The 22,046-nt window shown below is 46.1% G+C and overlaps 1 protein-coding gene across 1 annotated transcript; it reads right to left on the bottom strand.

The window, feature by feature from the left end:
- Positions 1 to 717: 717 nt before the first annotated feature.
- On the bottom strand, positions 718 to 1,937 carry LOC119312241 (histone H1-like). The gene is made up of 2 exons (XM_037587967.1): positions 1,638 to 1,937; positions 718 to 1,517 (listed from the first exon to the last, which is right to left on the bottom strand). Exons 1-2 carry the CDS (start codon positions 1,833 to 1,835, stop codon positions 972 to 974), a joined length of 744 nt encoding a protein of 247 aa, XP_037443864.1. The 5' UTR covers positions 1,836 to 1,937; the 3' UTR covers positions 718 to 971.
- Between the last annotated feature and the right edge of the window lie 20,109 nt (positions 1,938 to 22,046).

The raw sequence follows: 22,046 nt of genomic DNA, 5'->3' as shown, positions 1-22,046 counted from the left end.
TTGGATGAAAAATAAGCGAAGGGGAGCACCGATGGGAGTACGTAGAAGGGAGCAGGCAAGCCCCATCCCCAGAGATAGGCGCTGCACCGTAGGGTATGACGCCTGCGTGGCGGGCGTTACACAAAAAAGTCATCGGCGTGAAATAGTTTCACGGACAGATCATTCTGATTGGATTTCGTCCCGAGGTCAAAATTGTCAAATTTGCCACTCAAAACATACTGCGACTGCCAGGTCACCGGAGCCAACGGTTACTGCGAATCTTCCGGCGCAGCAGCCCCTGTGCTTCTGGACCATTCCAATGGCCCGCGCTGCCTTTCCCAAACGCGCTCCCGCCATAGCTGAAAACATTCGTCCATCTCGAGCTTTTCAAGCCCGCCTTCCATTCTGAACTACCGTCCATCCCTAACCTGTCCTGGAAAAATCACATGCGGCTGGTGTACTGACCGACGGCGGCACCGGCCATGTACAGAGAAGAATACAACAGCCTTCTTATTTCCAGCTCATGAAGCCACCTACTAGACTGATTCGACACCCGACGAGATTTGCTCGGCATTTGCCATCAAATACGAACTCTAAATTCAGATCTCAAAATGGATTCCATGTTCCACGAGACAGCACAAGATTTCAATTGTGCAGAGAACACTAGAATTTCAATTGTGCAGTACCAAACATTTTGGGCAAAGGAATCAACGTAAACTGTGACAAATTTCAGAAGGATTTTGCTAAAATGAAGATTCAATTACCCCAATTCAGTTACACAAATACATAAGCTTAGTACAACGCGATCGTCGCCACAGTTTCTCACGCACACACACCAAGGGTGCACCGGATCACAGGTGCACCCGAACCCAGATTTCAAATTTACAGCCTAGAACCCTCGACACAGCACGGACATCTCGACTAACAGCACAGAACAGGAAAAACTGCTAACGGAAAACTATCGCCAAGCCCTAGGAAGTTCCTCCAAGGATCTACTTCTTGGCCTTCTTGGCGGCAGGGGCCTTCTTCGCCGGCGCTGCCTTCTTGGCGGCCGCGGCCTTCTTCACCGGCGTGGATCTCTTGGTGGGCGCCTTCCTGGCGGCAGGCTTCTTGGGCGCCGCGGCGGCGGCAGAGGTCTTGGCAGCCTTGGCGGGGCGGCCCTTGGGCTTGGCGGCAGCCTTGGGCTTCGCGGCGGACTTGGTCTTCGCGGGGGCCTTGGCCTTGGGCTTGGCGGCGGCCTTCTTGGCGGGGGCCTTGGCCTTGGTCTTGGTGGCGGTCTTCTTGGCTGGCGCCTTCTTCTTCGCCGCGGGCTTCTTCTTGGCCGCCGGCTTGGGCTTGGCCGCTGCGGCAGACAGCTTGTAGGAGGCCTTGACCTTGGTCAGCTTGCCGGAGGCGACCAGCTTCTTGAGCTGCACCGACAGAATCTTGCGGAAGTTGCCGGGGAGGTGCGCCTTGTGCTTGTCCTCGACGAACTTGGCGATGGCGTACTGGCTCGACCCCGTCCGCTCCTTCAGGGCGGTAATGGCCTCCGACACCATCTGCACAAACGCAAATACGAACGAGCCATCAGATCAAACGCAAACACGAAGGAACAGAGAGCAATTCGAACGAGATACAACGAGAATGGAGCGAGATTCGGCGAAGGACTCGGGGTTTACCTCGGCGTAGGTCGGGTGGGCGGGGGTGGCGCGGGGCTTCCTCGGGGCGGAGGGCTTCTTGGCCTTCGCCGCCTTGGCCTTGGTCTCCTTGACCGGCTTCGCGTCGCCGGCGGCGGCCTCGGCCGTGGTCTCCACGACGTGGTCGGCGGCCACCTCCACCTCAGGGGCCGGGACATCGGCGGCCACGTCGGTCGACATTGTAGCAGGTGAGCGAGGGGAGAGGAGAGCTGGTGTTGCTTGCCGGAGCTGAGGGAGAGATGCGTGAGCTGAGGCGCGGTGGTGGGTGATGAGGTCGTGGCGGAGCAAGCGGTGGTTAAATAGTGGGAGACGTCGGGAAGACGGGCAGGGCCGAATGCCGCGCTGATTGGTCGACGCCACGGATCGTCCCCCTAAGCGGCCGTCAGCAAACCTGGCCCGCCCGATCCGCTCCCATCCAACGGTCCTCCACGCGCCCCATCCGATGCCGCGGATTGCTTCCCCCCTGGTTGGCCCTCCCCGGCTCACGAACCAGCCTCCAGACTTCCAGAGTGTGCTTCTCCTCTCGATTTCTGATCAAGTATCGCTCGATCGGATGCACCGATTCGAGTGTGATTTTTTGCATAGTGTAGGCACGGACCATGGCTTTGTAACGAGATTGAGTTTGTGTGATTTGGTTGAGTATTCTGGGAGAAATGAGCCGGTGATCAGGGACTGGTCAGGATGGTGCCTTTGTGCGAGTTCGCCGGAGATTTCCGGCCGGCGGCACGGGGTGCTCCGGTTAACGATGGGATTTTCCGGCGTGGTGTTGTAGCAAGATAACGTAGCAACACGTACGTATGGGAAACACGCTGATCCGCCGTCGTTTCGATAGGCAACCAGGCGATTGAACGGGACACAAGTTGCACAACTTTGTGGCAACCTTTGCTGGTGGCGTGTGAGTTCAGCCCAGCTTTGCTCCCTTCACCGGCGCGGTGGCCGGCCGGCTCGCCGGAGAACCGCCGTGCTCCGGCAGGTGTGGACATGGGGAAGGCTTCCCAGCTGCTGCATTTGCGATGTCACATTTGAGTCTGGATTAGTTTGCACTGGAGTGATCGGTGTGTGTACTTGTGGTTGGGGAAAGTCTACCGGGTGATCATACAAGCTGGCCTTGTGCTACTCGTGACTGTGAGATCAAATTAGTTCGTAATTTTGGGTGACTTCTTGATGCGCGACGCAATTTGTATTTAGTCTTTGCTGCAATGACGAACTGGATTGGAATTTTTGAAATCTCTAGGTGCTGTTGGGATCAAGGATTCTGTCCAGGAAGCGTTGGGTGTACGTATAGTGCTCTCGGCCAAACACTATGATGGATCGATCGAGCTGATCACAGCAAAATCCCAACGCATATGAATCCATCAAGTTTCCGAAATGCAAACGACGAGCCAATTGAAGTCTGCCGAGAAGATGAGAGGATGCAAATTATTTTTTTTGTACCACACTGATTGGTACTATCAGATAATATAGTTGCATGGTCTCGGCTCATGGTGATCCTTGCTGGGTGACCCGCATAACACACGCAAACTCAAGAACTCGGTTCATGGAGATCGATCTTAAACATTCAACCTTGATGAATCCTAAGCTGCAGCTCACACCCGAGACAGGATCGAACATGAGCGTGCACAAACAAGAGGATGGATCATGTGTTCTTGGCAGGGCTGCAGATACAGGTGTGCCATCGGCTCAGGCGAACATGTGTGAGCTTATTAAGCATCGCCATGGATTGGTTTCACTCCATTGATTCATGGAATTGGAGTTAACATGAACATCTAGCGGTATAATTTAACCATGCGTGCGTGCGTGCACCGGTTGCAAATGTTAGCTTGATGATGACGCGTGCGTGCATGTACACCGAGTGGCCGTTAACTTGTTTGTTACCGAGAGGGACGAGTCCTGCGCCGGTGAAAGTGTACACTTTCTGTTGTGCCGTCCAGCATCACTCTGTGCTTTCGGTTTACTAATAAGCATGCACGTGCAACGCACGTCTCAAACGTAAAACAGGTGAATTCACATAATATAAAAAAATAAACGTTTTTAAAAATATAAATTAAATGGATACACAATGTTTGATGTCGCTCAAATTGTATTTTCAAAAGCGAGACACAATAGTGGTTATGTTGCTGCATAGAGTAATAGCAGGAAAATATTCTTATTTAAATAAAATCAGCAATTATTTATTAATGCAGTAATATATGCATGTAGTATAGTCTTCTCTTCGAGTGTAGCCAGGAAAAAAAAGTATAAACTGCCTTACGGTGCAATTATATTGTTCAAGATGCTTAATTCTTGAATCTTATTTTATTCTACTAATCTGCATAGCAAAATATATATTTGTACTAATTTGGATCAAATTATATATATTTTTTGGTTGTGTGGACTGCCAAAATTATATAGCTACCTACTATGGATAATAGGAAATAGAAGATGATATGTGACTACAACGACTTCTATATGAAATAAAGATGATTTACAAGAACTAATTGAAATGTAAAAGGGCTAGAAGAAATCCAATAATTATCATAATAGAAAATATTTATCCGGTTTTGTATGTGTTTATGCGTTGGCAACCATACTAACTTACAATGATGTAAGACGCTTTGTACGTATAGAAACTGAAATGAGTTATGAAGAAAAATAAAAATGGAAGGAAAAGTATTCTAGAGTATTTGTCAAGCTTAACCTTATCAAGCTTTCAGGTCAGCTTCTAAATTACAAAAAAATGATGAATCCTCAAATAAGAAAGAGCCAACAATTTGGAACATGCTACAAAACTGGGGAAGATAGAAAGCATTCATCCTCTTTTTCCTTGTCGTAAGGAGTAGCTTCAGCATACATTTGTAATAATGTAATACCTGATCCGAAAAAAGTTGTTCATTATTATTATTGGAGGAAAGAGGCACACAGACAAAGAAAGAGAGGCGGTGCAAATAAGGCCTTAAACATCATGTCTTCAAGTTTGATGACTGCAGATATGTTGGATCATTCGAAACTGCACAAATATATAAGAATAAATATATATGCCAAAATAGCGAAAGGTATTTGGTTTCTCTGTCATGAAACAAAAAATCTGACTGAGTACAATTTATATGATTTTTCTGTACCAATATACGGCAGCTGTATTAGGACAGATCCTTTGAAGGATCTATTTATTGGAACTCAGCCGGATTAATTTCTTCATTGGATCCTTCTGTATGGTAAAATTCTCTTTATTGGAACGCAGTAGAGATTGCATACCTTTACAGAACAGCAAGAGATATTCTCTAACACTAGTTACGGAGTCATGTGACCCATTTTAGATGTATAGAATCATGTAACTGAAATAGTAGTACATCTTAAATATCCTGCCTCCTACTGAATCTTACATAATTTACTGGATTGCTGTGCAATTATGTTAAAGTAACGCGTGTAAAGTTTTCTCTAAGAATGAATCATATATTCTGATTTCCAACCTATCCCTAGAGATAGTGCCTAGGCAGGTGCAACCCACCTTAATTCCAGGTAAAGCAACGTCATACGTAAAACACACACTGATCAAATAGCACAAATAAGGCAATTCTAATCAAGGGGATGGTGTTACCTCTTGATACGGTCCAGTTTAATGCATATGGTGGTACGAAGTAAAGCCCAAGGAAGCCGACATGAACATGAGAAGTAATCATGGGAAATAGACTCTGCATCTTGACTTCTTCAGTATCCCTCTTGATCCTACTTTGTAAGACAAGATTGCTGCATTCTTATGTACGTGTCATATATAATTACACATTTTCAGTACAGCAATCGGCAACCTAAGATAATCCCAAATCTATAATTCTAGATTGCTTGAAGGCCCGTGATTCTTATTTAATATGTAATGCACGTGCACCCACTGAACAGACACTTTGTCGGCATGGGTGCTGCGAACGGAGCTGAAGTCAATGCGGATGTCGATGGTTGCTGGAGAGCATGCCCTGGACGTGGATGGAGTCGTCGCAGTAGCGGCAGAAGAGCGCCTGGCCTCCAAACAGAAGACGATGGCGGCGATAGCACATGTGTTCCTGGAGAAAGACGAAGCTCCTCGCGCTTCCCCCATCGTGGCTAGCGTGCATGATGGCAGCAGGCGGCTCGCGATTAGCTTCCTAATAGGATGGATGCGTCCGAGATAAGTTTTTTAATATGATGGATTTGTCTGAGATTAGTTTCCTAATAGGATGGATGTACTCTGATTTAGTTTCCTAGAATAGGACGCACCCGTGATTATTAGTTTCCTAATTGCGCAGGCGTGGAGTTTCATATTTTCCTCCACGGTGGAGTACGGTCAGTCAATGTAAATTGCTAAGTGCACACAGAAAATGATTTAGGTTAAGACTAACCGATAGATTGATTTTAGTGGGCCTAATCGTGCGGTGGTATTGGATCTATGTACACTTTATGGGGTGTGCTTAAAAAAGTTCTTGTTTGATTGTTTAATAGTAGTATAGAAGTATAGATGTTCCCGAAGAAAGACGAAGCTCCTCGCGCTTCCCCCATCGTGGCTAGCGTGCATGATGGCGGCAGGCGGCTCGCGATTAGCTTCCTAATAGGATGGATGCATCCGAGATAAGTTTTTTAATAGGATGGATTTGTTTGAGATTAGTTTCCTAATAGGATGGATGCACTCTGATTTAGTTTCCTAAAATAGGATGCACCCGTGATAATTAGTTTCCTAATTGCTCAAGCGTGGAGTTTCATATTTTCCTCCATGGTGGAGTACGGTCAGTCAATGTAAATTGCTAAGTGCACACAGAAAATGGTTTAGGTTAAGGCTAACCGTTAGATTGATTTTAGTGGGCCTAATCGTGCGGTGGTATTGGATCTGTGTACGCTTTGTGGGGTGTGCTTAAAAAAGTTCTTGTTTGATTGTTTAATAGTAGTATAGATTTGGTGTACGTGGTTCAGTAAACATGGTTTCTCGGTTTATACGGTATTGATACTTCAGTAAATACAGTTCGGCTTCGGTAAGATGGTGGATCTGGGTCGTGGTTCGTGGCAGGCAGGTATGATTTCCTCCTCAGACGTTTTAGTTGGGCGGGATGCTAGATCTGGAGTTCGATGGCGTGTCTGGAGTGTTGCACTGGTCTGATTCGTTCAACGGCAATGGCTTCGCCTTTATTGGAGGTCCGCAAAGCTGCATATCAGGGATGGAGCCGCGTCGAGCTTGGGTGTGGAGGTGATCCGTCATTTTCTCCTTTGGTGGCTGCTATGGTGGTGCCAGAAGCAGGTGACGAGCGTTGGTGTCAAGCTCAGAGGATTCTTCAGTCTTGTTTGTAATTTTACTTCTTGGCTGGTGTTCCTGTGTGCAAAGCCTAGCGTTTTGCTGTCTTTTCAGTTTTGTCAGGTCGGTGTGTACGTGGCTTGTACTATGATCCTTATAATATAAATGAGACATGTATTACCATGCAAAAAAATATATCAAAATCAAAATATTTCGGTATAGTTTCGGTACATGCCAAAATAACCAAAGTTAAAGTTTTTTTAGAAAAGGAGGATGACCCCCGGCCTCTGCATCTGGGCGATGCATACGACCACTTTATTAATTATTCTCACAAGGTCTTACAAAGTCATACAACACCAAGACTAAAGCCACCGTCTAAGCAACAAATGTTGTTACACCTATCCAATTGATGAAGGGGCGCATATAGTCTGGTGCTAATACCAAACAGACATCGCAGCCAAACCTAAACATCTAAGATCTGAGGTCCCAACCAGGACGCTTGCCGGGTATGGGGCACCTACCAGTCTGGCGCACTCCTCAACCAGGACGCCTGCCGAGTATGAGGCCGCCGCAGCCACCTGCCACCAATCCATCTTCAGAGCTATACTGTTGCATGTACCGTGTCAGGTCTCTCTGCTATCGACGCCACTACGAGGCCCGACAACCTCGTCCTCCTGCGCGAGTCCATCCTCCCACAGCGAACTCCGAATCTGCACTACGCCATGCCGTCAAGATCCGTCGCCATCAGTGTGTAGGATGAAGACCGCTCCAATCTGTCCTCTGGTCCCTCGGTCACGTGTGTACCTTCAAGAATGACGCCCCCAAGGGAGGAACGACACCAGAGCACCGCCGTCATCCGATCATCCGATCTAGGGTTTTCCCCAGAGGTAGCAGAGAGTGGCCTTGAACTTCTCCACGGCGATGCCTTCCAGAAGGGAACGACGCAAATAGCGTCGCCACGACATGCCTTAGAATATGTCGAAGGCAGGTTCTCACCTAGATCAGTTCGAAAGGATCCAACTCTCGTGCACGGGTCGCCGTCACCACCAGCACCACCAGGCAGAACCCTAGAGCACCGGTAGATCAGCGGGCCGCCGGCACCACCGCATCCAGATCGTCGGGCCGCCGCCACCCCCCACGCCGTGCGGGTCACAGACGGAGCCGCCGACCGCGCACAGGGACCACCGCCATCTTCACACGCTGGCGCGCTACCGAGAGCCCAGCGCCCGCCACCGCTTGCTGAGGGCCGCCGCCGCGCGCCCCGAGCGGACTCCCACGCACACCAGGGGAAACTGTCGTCGCCCCCAAGTCCGCACCGGCGCACCCCGCCTCCAGCGTGCCGCCAACCACCGCCGTGATCCGCCCGCGCCAGATCCAGCGAGGCGAGGGAGAAGAGATCCCGCCGCTGCCGACACCGACTGGGCTTTGCTCGGCGGTAGCAAGGAGGAGAGGTCGGAGGAGGGACGAGGACATGGCGGCGCTAGCCCCCCCCCCCCGTCGCTGCGCAGGGGCGACACGGGAGGAGTCGGGTAACTGTAACCAAAGTTAACGTGAATATGAAAATAACGCAACAACTATTTAGTTCTGGTTACATGATCTGAAGTTTCATGATCAATATCATCAGCTTCCGCTTCAACTGGTGTAGGCGCCACAGGAACAACTTCATGTGCCTTGCTACACACTAGTTGTAGTGACGGTTCAATAACCATATCAAGTCTCCACCATCCTCCCACTCAATTCTTTCGAGAGAAACTTTTCCTCGAGAGGACCCGATTCAAGAAACAACCCCTTTTTCTTCCGGATCTGAGATAGGAGGTATACCCAACTGTTTTTGGGTGTACTATGAAGATGCATTTATCCGCTTTGGGTTCAAGCTTATCAGCCTGAAACTTTTTTATATAAGCGTCGCAGCCCCAAACTTTCAAGAAACGACAGTTTAGGTTTCTCTAAACCATAGTTCATATGGTGTCATCTCAACGGAATTACGTGGTGCCCTATTTAAAGTGAATACAGTTGTCTCTAATGTCTAACCCATGAACGATAGTGGTAATTTGATAAGAGACATCATGGTATGCCCCATATCCAATAGGGTGCATCTATGATGTTCGGACACACCATCACACTATGGTGTTCTAGGCGGTATTAGTTGTGAAACAATTTCCACAATGTCTTAATTGTGTACCAAACTCGCAACTCAGATATTCATCTCTATGATCATATCATATACATTTTATCCTCTTGTCACGACGATCTTCAACTTCACTCTGAAATTACTTGAACCTTTCAGTAATTCAGACTTGTGTTTCATCAAGTAAATATACTCAGCATCTACTCAAATCATCTGTGAAGTAAGAACATAACGATATCCACTGCGTGCCTCAGCACTCATTGGACTGCACACATCAAAATGTATTACTTCCAACAAGTTGCTTTCTTGTTCCATATTACTGAAAACGAGGCTTTTTAGTCATCTTGCCCATGTGGTATGATTTGCATGTCTCAAGTGATTCAAAATCAAGTGAGTCCAAACGATCCATCTGCATGGAGTTTCTTCATGCGTACATACCAATAGACATGGTTCGCATGTCTCAAACTTTTCAAAAAAATGAGTGAGTCCAAAGATCCATCAACATGGAGCTTCTTCATGCGTTTTATACCAATATGACTCAAATGGTAGTGCCACAAGCAGGTGGTACTATCATTACTATCTTATATCTTTTGGCATGAACATGTGTATCACTACGATCGAGATTCAATAAACCATTCATTTTAGGTGCAAGACCATTGAAGGTATTATTCAAATAAACAGAGTAACCATTATTCTCCTTAAATGAATAATCGTATTGCGATAGACATAATCCAATCATGTCTATGCTCAACGCAAACACCAAATAACAATTATTTAGGTTTAACATCGATCCCAATGGTAGAGGGAGCGTGCGATGTTTGATCACATCAACCTTGGAAATACTTCCAACACATATCGTCACCTCGCCTTTAGATAGTCTCCATTTATTCCTTAGCCTTTTATTTCGAGTTACTAACACTTAGCAACCGAACTAGTATCTATTACCATCGTGCTACTAGGAGTACTAGTAAAGTACATATTAATAATATGTATATCTAATATACTTCTGTCGACCTTGCCTGCCTTCTTATCTACCAAGTATCTAGTGTAATTCTGCTCCAATGACCGTTCCCCTTATTACAGAAGCACTTAGTCTCGGGTTTGGGTTCAACCTTGGGTTTCTTCACTAGATCAGCGACTGATTTGTCGTTTCGTGAAGTATCCCTTCTTTCCCTTGCCCTTCTTGAAACTAGTGGTTTCACTAACCATCAACAATTGATGCTCCTACTTGATTTCTACTTTCGCGGTGTCAAACATCGCGAATAGCTCAAGGATCATCATATCTATCCCTGATATGTTATAGTTCATCACGAAGCTCTAGTAGCTTGGTGGCAAATGACTTTGGAGAAACATCACTATCTCATCTGGAAGATTAACTCCCACTCGATTCAAGTGATTGTAGTACTCAGACAATCTGAGCACATGCTCAACTAGGGGTGGGCATAAAAACCGACGAACCGAAGACCGAATCGAAGCCGATACCGAAAAAACCGAATTTTCGGTTTTTCTTGCTGCTACAGGAAATTTCGGTTTCTAGCTGTATTAACCGAATTAAATTCGGCAGGTTCGGTTTAATACCGAATCACCCAAACAAAAACCGAAGTAACATCGAAGAACAGCACAAAGCCTGGCTTCTTGGTGCCCACGTAGCCAGGCTACGGCCGCTCGCGAGTCCCGCAATCACGTGTGGCCGCACTCGCTTGGGCTGACCACACGTACGTGGTACTATGAAGGCCCAATTTTCTTGTGCATAGCATCTCCCAGCCCATGTAACTCTTCGCTAAAAAAAAACAGTGTGCGTGCGAGCATCCGGCCAGCAAGACTTTAGTCCCACATCGCCTGGCTGCTGAGAAAACGTCCAGACTTATGGCTATATTAGAGGGTACTCTGACCACAGTATGTAAAGAAAAGGTACGATCGGTATTAACTGAATACCGTACCGAATCCGTCGGTTAACCGAATTTCTGGTTTTCTGATTTATGTTGGCATTTTCAGTTTCTAGTTTTGCAAACCGAATTTGAATAAAAACCGAACGGTAGAAACCGAGAATTCGGTTTATACCGAACGCCCACCCCTATGCTCAACAATTGAGCTTTTCTCCCTTAGTTTGTAGGCTAAGAAACTCGTCAGAGGTCTTATACCTTTTGACGTTGGCACGAGCCTGAAATCCCAATTTCAGCCCTTGGAACATCTCATATGTTCCGCGACGTTTCAAAAACGTCTTCGGCGCCACAATACGAAACCGTTAAACATTACTGAACTATCATGTAGTCATCAGAACGTGTATGTTAGATGTTCGCAACATCCACAGACGACGTTCGAGGTTCAGCACACCGAGCGGTGCATTAAGGACATAAGCCTTCTGCGCAGCAATGAGGACAATCCTCAGTTTACGGACCTAGTCTACATAATTGCTACTATCAACTTTCAACTATATTTTCTCTAGGAACATATCTAAACAGTAGAACTAAAGCGTATGCAAAGACATAATTTGGAAAGACCTTTTGACTATGTTCATGATAATTAAGTTCATCTAATCAAATTATTTGATGAACTCCCACTTAGATAGACATCCCTGTAGTCATCTAAGTGATACATGATCCGAGTCAACTAGGCCGTGTCCGATCATCACGTGAGACGGACTAGTCATCATCGGTGAACATCTTCATGTTGATCCTATCTACTACACGACTCATGTTCGACCTTTCGGTCTCTTGTGTTCCGAGGCCATGTCTGTACATGCTAGGCTCGTCAAGTAAACCTAAGTGTTTCGCGTGTGTAAATCTGGTTTACACCCGTTGTATGTGAACGTTAGAATCTATCACACCCGATCATCACATGGTGCTTCGAAACAACGAACTTTTGTAACGGCGCACAGTTAGGGGAAACACTTTCTTGAAATTATTATGAGGGATCATCTTATTTACTACCGTCGTTCTAAGCAAATAAGATGCAAAAACTTGATAAACATCACATGCAATCAAATAGTGACATGATATGGCCAATATCATTTTGCTCCTTTTGATCTCCATCTTCGGGGCGCCATGATCATCATCGTCACCAGCATGACACCATGATCTCCATCGTCATGTCTCCATGAAGTTGTCTCGCCAACTATAACTTCTACTACTATGGCTAACGGTTTAGCAATGAAGTAAAGTAATTACATGGCGTTATTTAGTGACACGCAGGTCATACTATAAATAAAGACAACTCCTATGGCTCCTGCCGGTTGTCATACTCATTGACATGCAACTCGTGATTCCTATTACGAGAATATGATCAATCTTATACATCACATATATTTCATTCATCACATCCTTTTTGGCCATATCACATCACATGACATATGCGGCAAAAACAAGTTAGACGTCCTCTAATTGTTGTTTGCATGTTTTACGTGGCTGTTATGGGTTTCTAGCAAGAACTTTCTTACCTACGCAAAAGCCACAACGTGATATGCCAATTGCTATTTACCCTTCATAAGGACCCTTTTCATCGAATCCGATCCGACTAAAGTGGGAGAGACTGGCACCCGCTAGCCACCTTATGCAACAAGTGCATGTCACTCGGTGGAACCTGTCTCACGTAAGTGTACGTGTAAGGTCAGTCCGGGCCGCTTCATCCCACAATACCATCAAAACAAGATAGGACTAGTAACAGTAAGCATATTGAACAAAATAAACGCCCACAACAACTTGTGTTCTACTCGTGCATATAATCTACGCAATAGACCTAGCTCATGATGCCACTGTTGGGGAACGTAGCAGAAATTCAAAATTTTCTACGCATCACCAAGATCAATCTATGAAGATTCTAGCAACAAGAGAGGGAGAGCATGAGCATCTTCATACCCTTGAAGATCGCTAAGCGGAAGCGTTACAAGAACGCGGTTGATGGAGTCGTACTCGCGGCGATTCAAATCGTGGAAGATCCGATCTAGCGCCGAACGGACGGCGCCTCCGCGTTCAACACACGTACAGCCCGGTGACGTCTCCTCCTTCTTGATCCAGCAAGGGGAGAGGAGAAGTTGAGGGAGAACTCCGACATCAAGACGGCATGATGGTGGTGGAGCTCGTGGTATTCCTGCAGGGCTTCGCCAAGCACTACGGAGGAGGAGGAGGTGTTGGAGGAGGGAGAGGGCTGCGCCAGGGAAGAGGTGCGGCTGCCCTCCCACCCCTCCACTATATATAGGGGCAAGGGGAGAGGGGGAGGTGCCCTAGGGTTTCCCCTAGGGGCGGCGGCCAAGCAGATTGGATCTCCCTAGGGAAAATCCTAGGGAGACTTGCCCCCCAAGCCAAGCAGGTGGAGGATTGCCTCCCAAGCCATGTGGAGGCGCCCCACCTCCCCAAATAACATGGGAAAGGGTGTGGGGGCGCACCACCCCTCAGTGGGCTGGTTTGCCCCTTCCCCTTTGGCCCATGAGGCCCTCCAACACTTGTCGAGGCTCTTGAACACCTTTCGGTCATGCTGGCCATAGCCTGGTACCCCCGGAACACTTCCGTACTCCAATACCCTTCGTCCAATATATCGATCTTCACCGCCAGACCATTCTGGAACTCCTCGTGACATCCGGGATCACATCCGGGACTCCGAACTACCTTCGGTAACCACATACTATTTCCCATAACAACTCTACCGTCAGAAAACCGTAAGTGTGTAGACCCTGCGGGTTCGGGAACCATGCAGACATGACCGAGACGTTCTCCGGCTAATAACCAACAGCGGGATCTGGATACCCATGTTGGCTCCCACATGTTCCACGACGATCTCATCGGATGAACCAAGATGTCAAGGATTCAATCATTCTCGTATACAATTCCCTTTGTCCATTGGTATGTTACTTACCCGAGATTCGATCGTCGGTATCCCTATACCTTGTTCAATCTCGTTACCGGCAAATCTCTTTACTCGTTCCATAATGCATGATCCCGTGACTAACTACTTAGTCACATTGAGCTCATTATGATGATGCATTACCGAGTGGGCCCGAAGATACCTCTCCATCATACGCAGTGACAAATCCCAGTCTCGATTCGTGCCAACCCAACAGACACTTTCGGAGATACCTGTAGTGCACCTTTATAGCCACCTAGTTACGTTGTGACATTTGGTACACCCAAAGCATTCCTACGGTATCCGGGAGTTGCACGATCTCATGGTCTAAGGAAATGATACTTGACATTAGAAAAGCTTTAGCAAACGAACTACACGATCTTGTGCTATGCTTAGGATTGGGTCTTGTCCATCACATCATTCTCCTAATGATGTGATCCCGTTATCAATGGCATCCAATGTCCATGGTCAGGAAACCATAGCCATCTATTGATCAATGAGCTAGTCAACTAGAGGCTCACTAGGGACATGTTGTGGTCTATGTATTCACACATGTATTATGGTTTCCAGTTAATACAATTATAGCATGAACAATAGACAATTATCATGGACAAGGAAATACAATAATAACCATTTTATTATTGCCTCTAGGGCATATTTCCAACAGTCTCCCACTTGCACTAGAGTCGATAATCTAGTTCACATCACTATGTGATTGTAATGAATCAACACCCATGGGGTTTGATCATATCTCGCTTGTGAGAGAGGTTATTAGTCAATGGATCTGAACCTTTCAGATCGGTATGTGTTTTACAAATCTCTATGTCATCTTGTAGATGCAGCTACCACGCGCTATTTAGAGCTATTCCAAATAACTGTTCTACTATATGAATCCGGTTTACTACCCATAGTCATCCAGATTAGTATCAAAGTTTGCATCGACATAACCCTTTACAACGAACTCTTTTACCACCTCCATAATCGAGAAAATTCCTTAGTCCATTAGTTACTAAGGATAACTTTGACCGCTATCCTGTGATCCATTCCTGGATCACTCTTGTACCCCATGACTGACTCATGGCAAGGCACACTTCAGGTGCGATACACGGCATAGCATATTGTAGAGCCTACGTCTAAAGCATAGGGGACGACCTTCGTCCTTTCTCTCTCTTCTGCCGTGGTTAGGTCTTGAGTCTTACTCAATACTCACACCTTATAACACAGCCAAGAACTCCTTCTTTGCCGATCTATTTTGAACTCCTTCAAAATGTTGTCACGGCATGTATTCATTTGAAAGTACTATTAAGCGTTTTGATCTATCCTTATAGATCTTGATGCTCAATGTTCAAGTAGCTTAATCCAGGTTTTCCATTGAAAAACACTTTTCAAATAACCCTATATGCTTTCCAGAAATTCTACATCATTTCTGATCAACAATATGTCAACAACAATACTCATCAGAAATGCTATAGTGCTCCCACTCACTTCTTTGGAAATACAAGTTTCTCATAAACTTTGTATAAACCCAAAATCTTTGATCATCTCATCAAAGCGTATATTCCAACTCCGAGATGCTTACTCCAGTCCTTAAAGGATTGCTGGAGCTTTGCATACTTGTTAGCATCTTTTAGGATTGACAAAACCTTCTGGTTGTATCACATACAACCTTTCCTCAAGAAAATCATTGAGGAAACAATGTTTTGACATCCTATCTGCAAGATTTCATAAATAATGCAGGAACTGCTAATATAATTTCAACAGACTCTTAGCATCGCTACGAGTGAGAAAGTCTCATCGTAGTCAACTCCTTGAACTTGTCAGAAAACATCTTAGCGACAAGTCGAGCTTCCTTGATGGTGACACTTACCATCATTGTCCGTCTTCCCTTTTTAAAATCCATCTGTACCCAACAGCCTTACGACCATCAAGTAGTTCTTCCAAAGTCTACACTTTGTTTTATACATGGATCCTCTCTCGGATTTTATGGCCTCGAGCCATTTGTCGGAATCTGGGCCCACCATTGCTTCTCCACATCTCGTAGGTTCATTGTTGTCTAGCAACATGACCTCCAAGACAGGATTACCGTACCACTCTGAAGCAGTACGCGTCCTTGTAGACCTACGAGGTTTGGTAGTGACTTGATCCGAAGTTTCATGATCACTATCATCAGCTTCCACTTCAACTGGTGTAGGCGCTACAGGAACAACTTCCTGTGCCCTGCTACACACTAGTTGTAGTGACGGTTCAATAACCATATCAAGTCTCCACCATCCTCCCACTCAATTCTTTCGAGAGAAACTTTTCCTCGAGAAAGGACCCGATTCTAGAAACAATCCCTTTTGCTTCTGGGTCTGAGATACGAGGTATACCCAACTGTTTTTTGGTGTACTATGAAGATGCATTTATCCGCTTTGGGTTCGAGCTTATCAGCCTGAAACTTTTTCATATAAGCGTCGCAGCCCCAAACTTTCAAGAAACGACAGTTTAGGTTTCTCTAAACCATAGTTCATACGGTGTCATCTCAACGGAATTACGTGGTGCCCTATTTAAAGTGAATGCGGTTGTCTCTAATGTCTAACCCATGAACGATAGTGGTAATTTGATAAGAGACATCATGGTATGCCCCATATCCAATAGGGTGCATCTATGATGTTCAGACACACCATCACACTATGGTGTTCCAGGCGGTATTAGTTGTGAAACAATTTCCACAATGTCTTAATTGTGTACCAAGCTCGCAACTCAGATATTCATCTCTATGATCATATCATGGACATTTTATCCTCTTGTCACGACGATCTTCAACTTCACTCTGAAATTACTTGAACCTTTCAATAATTCAGACTTGTGTTTCATCAAGTAAATATACTCAGCATCTACTCAAATCATCTGTGAAGTAAGAACATAACGATATCCACTGCGTGCCTCAGCACTCATTGGACTGCACACATCAAAATGTATTACTTCCAACAAGTTGCTTTCTTGTTCCATATTACTGAAAACGGGGCTTTTCAGTCATCTTGCCCATGTGGTATGATTTGCATGTCTTAAGTGATTTAAAATCAAGTGAGTCCAAACGATCCATCTGCATGGAGTTTCTTCATGCATACATACCAATAGACATAGTTCGCATGTCTCAAACTTTTCAAAAAATGAGTGAGTCCAAAGATCCATCAACATGGAGCTTCTTCATGCGTTTTATACCAATATGACTCAAATGGCAGTGCCACAAGCAGGTGGTACTATCATTACTATCTTATATCTTTTGGCATGAACATGTGTATCACTACGATTCAGATTCAATAAACCATTCATTTTAGGTGCAAGACCATTGAAGGTATTATTCAAATAAACAAAGTAACCATTATTCTCCTTAAATGAATAATCGTATTGCGATAGACATAATCCAATCATGTCTATGCTCAACGCAAACACCAAATAACAATTATTTAGGTTTAACATCGATCCCGATGGTAGAGGGAGCGTGCGATGTTTGATCACATCAACCTTGGAAATACTTCGAACACATATCGTCACCTCGCCTTTAGCTAGTCTCCATTTATTCCGTAGCCTTTTATTTCGAGTTACTAACACTTAGCAACCGAACCAGTATCTATTACCATGGTGCTACTAGGAGTACTAGTAAAGTACACATTAATATATGTATATCTAATACACTTCTATCGACCTTGCCTGCCTTCTTATCTACCAAGTATCTACGGTAATTCTGCTCCAGTGAACGTTCCCCTTATTACAGAAGCACTTAGTCTCGGGTTTGGGGTTCAACCTTGGGTTTCTTCACTAGAGCAGCGACTGAGTTGCCGTTTCATGAAGTATCCCTTCTTTCCCTTGCCCTTCTTGAAACTAGTGGTTTCACTAACCATCAACAATTGATGCTCCTACTTGATTTCTACTTTCGCGGTGTCAAACATCGCGAATAGCTCAAGGATCATCATATCTATCCCTGATATGTTATAGTTCATCACGAAGCTCTAGTAGCTTGGTGGCAAATGACTTTGGAGAAACATCACTATCTCATCTGGAAGATTAACTCCCACTCGATTCAAGTGATTGTAGTATCCAGACAATCTAAGCACATGCTCAACGATTGAGCTTTTCTCCCTTAGTTTGTAGGCTAAGAAACTCGTCAGAGGTCTTATACCTCTTGACGTGGGCACGAGCCTGAAATCCCAATTTCAGCCCTTGGAACATCTCATATGTTCCCTGACGTTTCAAAAACGTCTTCGGCGCCACAATTCGAAACCGTTTAACATTACTGAACTATCATGTAGTCATCAGAACGTGTATGTCAGATGTTCACAACATCCATAGACGATTTTCGAGGTTCAGCACACCGAGGCGGTGCATTAAGGACATAAGCCTTCTGGGCAGCAATGAGGACAATCCTCAGTTTACGGACCCAGTCCGCATAATTGCTACTATCAACTTTCAACTATATTTTCTCTAGGAACATATCTAAACAGTAGAACTAAAGCGTATGCAACGACATAATTTGCAAATACCTTTTGACTATGTTCATGATAATTAAGTTCATCTAATCAAATTATTTGATGAACTCCCACTTAGATAGACATCCCTCTAGTCATCTAAGTGATACATGATCCGAGTCAACTAGGCTGTGTCCAATCATCACGTGAGACGGACTAGTCATCATCGGTGAACATCTTCATGTTGATCGTATCTACTACACGACTCATGTTCGACCTTTCGGTCTCTTGTGTTCCGAGGACATGTCTGTACATGTTAGGCTCGTCAAGTCAACCTAAGTGTTTTGCGTGTGTAAATCTGGCTTACACCCGTTGTATGCGAACGTTAGAATCTATCACACCCGATCATCACGTGGTGCTTCGAAACAACGAACTTTCGCAATGGTGCACAGTTAGGGGAAACACTTCCTTGAAATTATTATGAGGGATCATCTTATTTACTACCGTCGTTCTAAGCAAATAAGATGCAAAAACATGATAAACATCACATGCAATCAAATAGTGACATGATATGGCCAATATCATTTTGCTCCTTTTGATCTCCATCTTCGGGGCGCCATGATCATCATCGTCACCGGCATGACACCATGATCTCCATCATCGTGTCTCCATGAAGTTGTCTCGCCAACTATTACTTCTACTACTATGGCTAACGGTTTAGCAATGAAGTAAAGTAATTACATGGCGTTATTTAGTGAAACGCAGGTCATACAATAAATAAAGACAACTCCTATGGCTCCTGCCGGTTGTCATACTCATCGACATGCAACTCGTGATTCCTATTACAAGAATATGATCAATCTCATACATCACATATATTTCATTCATCACATCCTTTTTGGCCATATCACATCACACGACATATGCTACAAAAACAAGTTAGACGTCCTCTAACTGTTGTTTGCATGTTTTACGTGGCTGCTATGGGCTTCTAGCAAGAACGTGTCTTACCTACGCAAAAGCCACAACGTGATATGCCAATTGCTATTTACCCTTCATAAGGACCCTTTTCATCGAATCCAATCCGACCAAAGTGGGAGAGACTGGCACCCGCTAGCCACCTTATGCAACAAGTGCATGTCAGTCGGTGGAACCTGTCTCACGTAAGTGTACGTGTAAGGTCGGTCCGGGCCGCTTCATCCCACAATACCATCGAAACAAGATAGGACTTGTAATGGTAAGCATATTGAACAAAATCAACGCCCACAACAACTTGTGTTCTACTCGTGCATAGAATCTACGCAATACACCTAGCTCATGATGCCACTGTTGGGGAACATAGCAGAAATTCAAAATTTTCTACGCATCACCAAGATCAATCTATGGAGATTCTAGCAACAAGAGAGGGAGAGGATGAGCACCTTCATACCCTTGAAGATCGCTAAGCGGAAGCGTTACAAGAACGCGGTTGATGGAGTCGTACTCGCGGCGATTCAAATCGTGGAAGATCCGATCTAGCGCCGAACGGACGGCGCCTCCACGTTCAACACACGTACATCCCGGTGACGTCTCCTACTTCTTGATCCAGCAAGGGGAGAGGAGAAGTTGAGGGAGTACTCCGACATCACGACGGCATGGTGGTGGTGGAGCTCGTGGTATTCCTGCAGGGCTTCGCCAAGCACTACAGAGGAGGAGTTGGTGTTGGAGGAGGGAGAGGGCTGCACCAGGGAAGAGGTGCGGCTGCCCTCCCACCCCTCCACTATATATAGGGGCAAGGGGAGAGGGGGAGGCGCCCTAGGGTTTCCCCTACGGGCGGCGGCCAAGCAGATTGGATCTCCCTAAGGAAAATCCTAGGGAGACTTGCCCCCCAAGCCAAGCAGATGGAGGATTGCCTCCCAAGCCATGTGGAGGCGCCCCACCTCCCCAAATAACGTGGGAAAGGGTGTGGGGGGAGCACCACCCCTCAGTGGGCTGGTTTGCCCCTTCCCCTTTGGCCCATGAGGCCCTCCAACGCTTGCCGGGGCTCCCGACCTTTCGGTCATGCTGGCCATAGCCTGGTACCCCCGGAACACTTCCGTACTCCAATACCCTTCATACAATATATTGATCTTCACCGCCGGACCATTCCGGAACTCCTCGTGACGTCCGGGATCACATCCGGGACTCCGAACTACCTTCGGTAACCACATACTATTTCCCATAACAACTCTAGCGTCACCAAACCTTAAGTGTGTAGACCCTACGGGTTCGGGAACCATGCAGACATGACCGAGACGTTCTCCGGCTAATAACCAACAGCGGGATCTAGATACCCATGTTGGCTCCCACATGTTCCACGATGATCTCATAGGATGAACCATGATGTCGAGGATTCAATCAATCTCGTATACAATTCCCTTTGTCCATTGGTATGTTACTTGCCCGAGATTCGATCGGCGGTATCCCTATACCTTGTTCAATCTCGTTACCAGCAAGTATCTTTACTCGTTCCATAATGCATGATCCCATGACTAACTACTTAGTCACATTGAGCTCATTATGATGATGCATTACCGAGTAGGCCCGGAGATACCTTTCCGTCATACGGAGTGATAAATCCCAGTCTCGATTCGTGCCAACCCAATAGACACTTTGAGAGATACCTGTAGTGCACCTTTATAGCCACCCAGTTACGTTGTGACGTTTGGTACACCCAAAGCATTCCTACGGTATCCGGGAGTTGCACAATCTCATGGTCTAAGGAAATGATACTTGACATTAGAAAAGCTTTAGCAAACGAACTACACGATCTTGTGCTATGCTTAAGATTGGGTCTTGTCCATCACATCATTCTCCTAATGATGTGATCCCGTTATCAACGACATCCAATGTCCATGGTCAGGAAACCATAACCATCTATTGATCAACGAGCTAGTCAACTAGAGGCTCACTAGGGACATGTTGTGGTCTATGTATTCACACATGTATTATAGTTTCCAGTTAATACAATTATAGTATGAACAATAGACAATTATCATGAACAAGGAAATACAATAATAACCATTTTATTATTTCCTCTAGGGCTTATTTCCAACAGTCCTCAACAAGGACGCCTGCCGGGTATGAGGCCGCCGCAACCACCTGCCACCAATCTATCTTCAGAGCTATACTGTTGCATGTACCGTGTCAGGTCTCTCTGCCATCAACGCCACCACGACGCCCGACAGTGTCGTCCTCCTGCGTGAGTCCATCCTCCCACAACGAACTTCGAATCTGCACTACGCCATGCCGTCAAGATCCGTCGCCATCAGTGTGTAGGATGAAGACCGCTCCACCAAAGAATCCGTCCTCTGGTCCCTCGGTCACGTGTGTACCTCCAAGAATGACGCCCCCAAGGGAGGAACGACGCCAGAGTGCCGCCGTCATCCGATCATCCGATCTAGGGTTTCCCCCAGAGGTAGCAGAGAGTGGCCTTGAACTTCTCCACGGTGATGCCTTCCAGAAGGGAACGACGCAAATAGCGCCGCCACCGCAGGCCTTAGAATATGTCGAAGGCAGGTTCTCACCTAGATCAGTTCGAAAGGATCCAACTCTCGTGCACGGGTCGCCGTCACCACCAGCACCACCAGGCAGAACCCTGGAGCACCAGCAGATCGGCGGGCCGCCGGCACCACCGCATCCAGATCACCGGCCACGCTGGGCCGCCGCCACCCCCACGCCGTGCGGGTCAGAGACGGAGCCGCCGACCGCGCACAGGGACCACCGTCATCTTC

The sequence above is a fragment of the Triticum dicoccoides genome, chromosome 5B (assembly GCF_002162155.2).
Source record: "Triticum dicoccoides isolate Atlit2015 ecotype Zavitan chromosome 5B, WEW_v2.0, whole genome shotgun sequence".
NCBI lineage: Eukaryota > Viridiplantae > Streptophyta > Magnoliopsida > Poales > Poaceae > Triticum > Triticum dicoccoides.
The sequence above is the reverse complement of the archived record's forward strand: the minus strand, read 5'-3'. Positions and strand labels throughout refer to the sequence as shown.